General features: G+C 38.1%; 2 protein-coding genes across 2 annotated transcripts; both read right to left on the reverse strand.

The window, feature by feature from the left end:
- On the reverse strand, positions 375-2941 carry LOC105165839. Its single transcript, XM_011085005.2, has 4 exons — positions 2605-2941; positions 2397-2479; positions 852-907; positions 375-753 (listed from the first exon to the last, which is right to left on the reverse strand). Exons 1-4 carry the CDS (start codon positions 2774-2776, stop codon positions 675-677), a joined length of 390 nt encoding a protein of 129 aa, XP_011083307.1. The 5' UTR covers positions 2777-2941; the 3' UTR covers positions 375-674.
- Positions 3920-9216, reverse strand: LOC105165851 (potassium channel SKOR). The gene is made up of 13 exons (XM_011085016.2): positions 9051-9216; positions 8166-8390; positions 8023-8086; positions 7524-7863; positions 6743-7038; positions 6561-6641; positions 6345-6443; positions 6033-6257; positions 5771-5959; positions 5014-5089; positions 4628-4922; positions 4360-4481; positions 3920-4204 (listed from the first exon to the last, which is right to left on the reverse strand). Exons 1-13 carry the CDS (start codon positions 9164-9166, stop codon positions 3951-3953), a joined length of 2382 nt encoding a protein of 793 aa, XP_011083318.1. The 5' UTR covers positions 9167-9216; the 3' UTR covers positions 3920-3950.

Below are 9223 nucleotides of genomic sequence, written 5' to 3' on the forward strand. Positions count from 1 at the left end.
CATCTTTAGACAGTATATGTTTGGACCTAAAATCAATTCATAACAATAATTGATGCTTGATATGATGTACAAATATAATTAAATAAGAAATAAAATTTGACAATTACAATAGATATGATATTTGTAAAGTAGCAAATTTTACTCAAAATATCAAGTTTTAAGGATTTTGAAAAACTTAGCCAATAGCAAAAATCAAAACTTAATAACAATCCAATTATAAAAAGGAAATAACAAATTAGAATGAATCATAAAACTCAAACCCATGGTCCCATACTTGTGTGTAGGACTCGAGCCTCGACCACCATGTTAAGACCGTATTGGTATTTTTGTAACATTCTAAACGCCAAATTAAGCAACAGCTATGACATGCGTTACGAGTAAAGAGTGGCTCCAAAATAATAACTTGGTTTGACAAGAAAATGAGAGGAACATACAGACTATGCAGCCACGAGGAATAATTTTTCAAGGAAAACAGTGCGCTCTACTTGCAGATTTGACAACAGGATGCAGGACAACTGAAAGCAGTAAGTAAATACATTCATATAGGAAACAGCACCACTAGTCATAAGTACATCCGACGTTGTATCAGCAAGACTACCATTATTCAACTCTTCCACATAGTTGTTACTAGCCTCACGTACAGGAAGTCTGGAAAAACATAATAGATGAGAAAGCTACTCTTCTTTGTATCTCTTCTCGACTTCTTCCATGCTCTGGATATCCCGATGATACTTGCAGATGCGGTAGATGCACCTGTCCAGCATTTTAAAGCAGGCGTGTAAGAAAAGTGAAAGAAACAGTTCAAGATTCTAGCCAGATATGAATCTAGAATTGCTGAGTCATTTATCTACCAATAAAGAAGGCATGCAGAAACACATAAGACGGCGTTCCTTTGAGCCTTGTAGATCTGCAAGTGAATATCAACAACAGAGATTAACATCACAAATGGCCAAGAGGGTATATAACAAAAGTGCAAATAATCTTACAAAGCAGCATCCTAACACCAGACTACCACAGAATGGGACAAGGAATAAACTGATTATGTGAAGAAAATTCCCACAAGGAAGCACAAGGTATTGGGTCACTGGTGTAATGTCAACAAATAACATCTAAGCTGCAGTTGTTGTGAAATACAGAGAGGTATAACTTCATCTTAAGCCATTTGTGTTTTTTTAAATGAATCCTTAGTTTACCACAGGATATCTGAAACAACAAGCGACAACAATAAGAATATGCCATAAACTCCAAGAATTCAGAAAAAGATGAAACTAAACACTTAAACAAGGAACCAGCAAAACATAGATCAGATGCACTGGTATAGGATGTTGCCTTGATTGGGTGTCTTCATCAAATTTCTTGAATCACTTTGCTATCAGATAAAGAAAGTGGACATGTACATTAGCAAAACGATGCAGAGACATAAATGATAAATGTTTTCTTTTTCCCTTCTTAGCCTCTTAGGATAAGTAAGGTTTGCAGCCAATCAGATAAGCAAACAGGAAATGATCAAACGACATGGCAGGATACAAAACATTAAGAGCAAAGCATCTTATTGTGGAGATTAGATTAGGACTCAGTTTTACTGGGAAAAGGTGTTACAAGGAAAATTTGCAACACAAGAACAAGATAATTATCTCCATGAAGCACATATCATCAAAGAAATGTGGCAAAGGCTAGAATACTGTACTTCAGAGTTCTCCAGGCACCGTTACAAATACTTCCATTGCTAAATCTGACACAATGTAGTAAAATACATTCATGAAAAGAGAACTCAGACAAGTGTAAATGTTTCAAGCAATCAGGCTGCCACTGGCCCTCTAATACAAGAAGGCTAGAAGATGTCCATCTCTAGAAAATCTAATTTAATTTTTTCCTACGTTTGGCCTCAAATTTATGTATGCTTACGTAACATGTCCCGGTTTTTAAATCATAGTTGTACTACACTTTTACATCTAGAACTCAATGCTGAAAATTGACAATATTACAAGCGGAATAGTATGGATGGTGAAACCCATCCTTCAGAAACATTTAAACATATTTCCAAGCATAGTGGGTGGAAAATCTGACTAAGGCCTTCAAACAAAATTCAGAAGGATACTAGAACTATAAAAGAACAAAACGATCCCCCTTCTACATTGCGGCACCGTGCTTTTAAGTGGATTTACAGACACCATATAAGAAGCATTAATATATTTACACCTAAGAACACACACACGCTGTTCTGAGTTCTATAAGCCTTAATGTCTAGTTTCGGAACATGCATAAATTCTTCCACAAGCAGAACAGTTGCTGCACATGACAACGTATTCTCAGTTACATCAATACTCACTTCCATGAAAAACAAAACCCCCAAAAGAATTAACAGAATAGAACAGAAGAAAGGAAGAATTAATTACCGATTTCTCATGTCGATCCCTTTCAGCAGCAGTGCAGGTCTCCCCAGAACACATTAATCGATGCTCATTCTTCCAATATATATCTAGCAACCATCGAAAAAAAAAATTGAGGAAAACAAGCATAATCCACTTGAAATTGTTGGAATGAAAGCCCAAATATCATAATAAATCAAATACCCATTTCGAGAAAGAGAAGAAAATCGCATACCCAGAAGCTGAAAAGCGGAGAAGGGTATGATAAAAAGTGAGGGCTGCAGAATGAGCGAGACCAGTGACACAATACGAGATTTTACTGCTTTCGGCGACGGCAGTGTCACGATAATCGCGACCGCTGCCTCTGCCGCCACAACGTACGCCAGAATCATCCATTGCAACGCCATTTGCTCGGAATTTAGAGAGAGCTTTCCGAGGGATTGTGACTAAATTCGTTCTTTAGGCTTGCGACGAGGTTACGAACCGAATTTCTTTCTTGGTTTTTGCTTAATGGGCAAGGTTGAAGAAGGTTCTTACTTGGTTCCTTCAGTCGGTCTTTTGATGAAGGGTGAATAACAGTTTGCCCCCTCAACTGTATACGCGCTTGACTTTGCTTCCTCCAACTACTTTCATTTTACCACCTAAACTTATGAAAATACCGTTGAAGACCCAAGTTCATCTTTTTTTGGAGGAGAAGACCCAAGCTCATATACATAAATACATGTGGAGGTCCAAAATTCAAACCCCTCGCTTCGAAAGTCGAAGAAACCTCTCTGCTTCAAAGAAGGAAAGCAATGGCTAAAGTTCTTGCTTCACTTATGCTCTCGCGGCGTTATGACTGTACCTTTTGGTGTTGTTTCATGCTCAAATATCCGCATTTTGCTAAACTGGAATTTTGTATTACTGACTGCTTGAAAAATGATGCGCTAACTATGTATTTAGTGTGTTCAAAATGGTGTTGTTCTCTCATTTTGACTGCGAGGACATTTTAGTTTTTGTTTTTGTGATTTTCTCTACAGTGATGTGTTTGGTAAGCTATGCTTCTTATATTGATAACATGATCGAAAGACCGAATTTTGTTTCATATTCAGTCTAGACAATTGCTTAGTTTGTTATGAGAAAACAAAAAAGATAATGATAAAGGAAGAACTATAGGTGAAAGATATTTGATGGACTGTGTGGCTGCTGATTTTGCATTTTGATGACATTGAAAGTCTAGTGGGTGATCCTTTTATTTTTGTTGTTTGCTCTGGGAAATCAGAACTGTTTTCTGCACCTTTTCTGTTCTATTATGCTACTATCAAACTCAAAACAGTGAGGTGTAGATGGAGCTAAGACCACTGATGGACACAGGTTTAACAGGGATGAGCATAGTTCAAATTCGTGATAGTTATATTATAGCATGGGTTCTGTGGCTTTTTCTGCATCTTATTCCTCATCAATTTAGAACGCCCTTAATCGACTTAAAGTAAGGGATGGTCATCCGCTATCAATTTATCATACTTGCAGTTTGAAAGTTCCTGTATAAGAAGCTGGCAGGAACTGTTGAACTGGCTGAGGATGACCTGATTATATCAATGCTCATGTTGATATTTGCAATTCATCACTTGCTAAAAACAGCTTTTGATCATCCAAGATTATGCTCACATCAAGAATCTTGCCCCCGTTCTCTGATAATAAGCAGGAGCCGCCATGAAAACTTAGCTGCTCTTTCACCGTCTTAATGAGCTGTTCAATTGTTTCAGGAACCCATAAAACAACTCCTAGGCTTCTTCCATCTCTGTGATCCCATGGAAATCCAGGGAAAACTGTGCATTTCCTTCTTGTCAGTTGATCTACCAAAAAAATACCAGAATCACCCAAATTACCACTTTACACTCGAGATTGAATGTCTGCTAGCCAAAGCAAAACAAATCCACCCAGCAGCCCCCCCACCCAACACAAGAAAGTGGTTTCTTGTGTGTGTATACACACACACATGCATGCATACCTTGACTTCTTTCATAGCAGCAAGAAAATTCTGACATCTGAGTAACCTTTGCATCTTCTAGCAGTTTAAGTAGATCACAGTTTCCACCAATGCGAGCTTCGTCTATTGGACTTCTGCCCCATCTGCAAAAAGAGAGAAGATGGATCTAAAATCTTGAGCTAATTATTGCTGTATCCAAATATGATTTCTGGGGAAAACCGAACCACTGAATAAAGTAAATGAATTGTATTTCATAATTAGATGCTTATACGGAAATCTGATTGAATACCTGTCTGTTGCAAAGACACTTGCCCCTGCTTCTAAGAGTAAAATAGACTCTGAATACAACCCTTCTGATGCAGCTAAGTGCAGTGGTGCTCGAAGGTCATAATTCTTGGAGTTAGGGTTAATCCCATTAGCCAAAAGCCTTCTCAGGAAGTCCAAGTCCTTGCTTGCAACTGCCTTGCAAAGACAATTCCCAGCATCGTCAAAAGACAAGGAAGCCCCAGCTCTTACCAGCAATGATGCAGCATGATCATGACCATTCTTGATGGCTTCGAATAATGGGGTTCTTCCAAAATGATCTAAAAGAAGATCAAAGCCGAATATAAGTTTTTTGTTGTTAGTTGCTTTCTATCAATGCTAAAGATGTCAATTAGCCAGTAAGAAATTTACCTTTAGGGTTGATCTCCACCTGTTTTTGGACAAGAAACTGAATGATATCCCCGTATCCCTTGGATGCAGCACGATGCTGCAAGAAGGTGAATTGGAATGGAAGCTAAGGATGAATTCATATATTTTTAGCTTGTCACTCATAACCTCTTTGACCGAGTCTTTATCAAGAGTTCTAACAGTAACTGGGACTGAGGTGCAAATATTCAAGAGCAATACATACTTCGTGTTCCATTGTGGAGCTTAAGTAGTGCAATTTGAAGTTGACAGAAGAAAGCTTGTTCTATACAAACACATAGAAGGTAGACTTCACCATGTTTATTATGGAGATTGCAGCTACTGCATTGGTATTTTATCTTGTATTCCACTATAGATTGATACACATGGAGTGTATATATGAAGTGGAATACATGACAAAACTCTAATTTGAAATTGAAGTGCAAATCCAAACTGTGTCTTTGTATTACATGATGAGAAACACTTCGGCATAAATAGGTTAGATAAACTGGTTTAACTCGACGTGGAAACAAGACACATGGTAGAAAGGCAATGCCTATCTTTATGAGTTAGTATTGCAGTAAGACACCACAGATGACTTAAATCTCCTGATATAAGATCTGATACTTCAGAACTCTTCTTTTCCTTATCAAGGTATTGGGCAAAAGTGCAGAGAATTTCTACTCCAAAGCAGTTTTAGGACACAGACTTATCAGAAACAATACTATCATATGCAAGTACATAGAGTCATAGGTTTAAATACCAGAGCTGATTGTCCATTATAATCCATCTTATTGGGATCTGCTCCTGCTTCAACTAAATGTTGTAGTCGATTCAGATCTCCATCATTGGCAGCACAATTCAATCTCATAGCCAACTCCGATTCATGTTTCTCAATCTGCAGGGCTATAGCAGACTCCAGTATCTTGTTTCGAACGTCAGATTCTCTTCCCTGGAAATTTCAAGACTCATTTCAAGAACTCATCCCAAGTTAAACGAAAAACAAGAGCACAAGACCAACTGACCTCAAGCAGATTATTAATGATGGTACGCCCATCTGAAAGGTATATCTCAATGACTTCTACAAGCGCTTGCTTGTCTATACGTAATAGCTTCGACAATTCGGTTGCATGGAGAGTACGAGGTTCAGGGATATTACAAATAACAGAAATCTCTCCTATTGAACTGTGTGTTTGTATACTAGGAAGAGATTCTTTTGAGCGTGAGTCTTCAGGACTTGTTACTTCATCCTGCACCATTTTCTGACTTGGTTAGTAACTGTTTTTAAGGAATCAATGTAGTTATTTTTTTTTATTACTGGCTAGGAAAAAGCGTACCAGTTTACCGTCACATAGGAAGTAAAGCTGATCACCTGTGCTTCCTCCTTCGATAATCACTTCTCCAGGAAGAAAAAACTCTTCATGTACTCTAGTTGCCTGAATACAAACACAAAAAATGAAACATATCTGTTCTGATGAAAAATGAGTTTGTTTTGTTTGGGAGGTTTACTCTTTCGTGCATGCACGCCGGGGGGGGATTTAAACATGTCTTACCACTTTCTTGAGGAACTCGTTTGAGCAACCTCTGAAGAGAGGAATTTCTCTAACGTAGGGCTCATATAATTTGTTTGATATCTGCAACAGCAAGAAATTGGAAGGAAATTGAGTAATGTACTATTTCAAGATTTCCGTGCAATAACATTAAGACAAGGATGGACAATGTTATGTTACGAAACCTTTGCTCGTATAGCAAGTGGAAGGTCCTGAAGAGCAGCTGCATCAGTGTAATTGCTTTCGTACTGTAATCGGACATGGCCTTTTACCTCTTTGCTTATGTTCTTTCCCAGCTTGTTTTTGTTCATATATTTGATGAGTTCTGCCATTTTATCCCTAAACCTTTCTGTTCTGGATCCTTTGACGATCAATGCTGTCATGTTGCCCAGTAAATAAGCACCAAGAATCATGTCGAATGACACGTACATCATCACAAATATCATTTCCCTTGTATTTACTGCATGAATTTCACCATAGCCTGCATCATAAATGCACTGAATCAGCCTCCAAAGGATGAAGTAGCTTTACCATCCTGCCAAGAGCAACACTAGTTCATGCCCTCATTTAAGACAATTTATAGCTACATCCAATTAACAGTATTACAAATAACCCTATGTACCCTAACAATAGATCTCCCCAAGTTCCCTCCATCTCAACCCAAAAATTTGGCAACATCAGGACTTGAAAGATTATGCTCTCCAGACAAACCGACCCAAATGCAGAAGGGATAATTACACTGAGGTCCATGAGGTTCAGGAATATTTCAAAAGACCCCTCAATTTTAAATAATTACACAGCATTGTGAGATCATTAGGAGAGAATCTAGATACAAAACATAACTTCGGGGAGTAGCTAGTGTAATTCTTCCGAATTGAGTGGTTTTCTTGTGATTGTCTGAACAGCTAGTCCAACTAACAATTAACTTGATTATCTGAGTTCAGAGAGCAGATGAAAGGAGCTTACCAACAGTTGCCATGGTAACAACGGCAAAATATAGTGCTGTTATATAACGTGTCCAAAGATCAATTTCCCTGAAGTTTGCATAACTATAGTCACCCATTCGTAGACTTCCTATCCACGTATAACCTTCCTCTGATGGAGGAAGAGTGGTGGCCAGATAGTAAAATATACAAGCAGCCGTGTGCGTGCAGTACAATTCAACCACAAAAAGCTTCACGATCCTTGTAAAGAGATAGTTGATACGAATGTCTTTCTCCAGCTTCTCAAAAAACTCTGTCACCCTAAGCGCCCGGCTTAGCCTAATCCATAGCATATACCTTACTAGTTCCTTTCTGCCGCAAGCCTGATCACGTCACACTAACTTGTTCAGAAATTATAAGACACATGGTGAAACGTGTAGAACAACAGAAACAAATACACCTATGTTAATACATCAACATGTCTTTGCAGTTAAGCCAAGAAAACAGATTATTAAGTACATGTAGTTGGTTGCACTCTGTACCTTGTATATGGCATCCCAAGGCAAGCAGCCTAGAAGATCAACAAGAAACCGAGATTTCAGGTACCTAAAGACAGCATTAACATCCTATCAGATTTCAAGAAAAATTCATGCACTAAAGATAAGTGAATTGACAAATAGCCGACCTGATGGCAATGAGGTTGGGATTGTGAACAAGGCAGTAAGAATGGGGGTCCCGGTATCCAACAAAGAAGGAGAGGACGATGTCGATGAGGAAGGCGAACTGGCCGGCGATGTCAAGAAGGAAAAATTTCTCTGGCAGGCCTCTGAAGAATGCGAATTCCACTGGGGTGAAGAAGGAGGAGTACACTGCCCATATCAGAATGAAATGTGTCCATGCAACGTACCACCTGCATTTCGTATGTACTCATCTACTCAAAATCTTCTTCTTCTTCTTCTTACTATTCTTGTTTGTTTATTGTCTGTAGCTTATTGTTTGTTGATGACATAACAACTTAAGAAATGAGTTTTTGTACTTGTAATTATAGATCTACGAGTGTTACTTTGTTATGCAAAAGGTGAATGAATCTGCATAATTAACCAGTAGACATAGATAAAAAAATTTGCTGTGTTGGTGATAGTATTAAAAGGTATTGTTTCAGATCAGTTGGAGCATGTCGGGGGTACTATCAAGTGATATGGAATAAAAATGTTATAGGTTGCTTAAATAATTCCCAAAAGAAGCAGGAGAATTCTAAAAAACGATACCCAATAAGAAAAACATTATTACTCCTTGGTATACAATAATAAGTTTTGAGGATAAAAATTAAACAAAATATTATTATCAAACTTAAACTTATCATGGAAAGTACTTAGCTAATAGTAACACCAAACAGACATTCACTGTATACACAATAACTCATCAAGCGAACATATCAGATCTTATCCACAGTTCACAGTTCAGTTCTGAGATGTTCCTAGATTGACCTGTCCACCGATACTCTGAACCGTGCTCCAATACTTGAAGCCATGGAGGAGTATCTGGACTAAGGTAGACAACAGAACCTTACCAGTTTTCAGGATGAATAATGCATCCATGGGAGAGCACTCTCCCACTTCCAATCCTGCTAATGCTAAAAGACTCTTGCCTAGAGTAGTAATTTCCCAATGACCTGAAAGGATACATATTTTTCCATGATGATGATTTTGGGGAATGTTGAGGATCCTCAATCTTCATCTCTTT

Source organism: Sesamum indicum, linkage group LG1 (assembly GCF_000512975.1).
Source record: "Sesamum indicum cultivar Zhongzhi No. 13 linkage group LG1, S_indicum_v1.0, whole genome shotgun sequence".
Lineage (NCBI taxonomy): Eukaryota > Viridiplantae > Streptophyta > Magnoliopsida > Lamiales > Pedaliaceae > Sesamum > Sesamum indicum.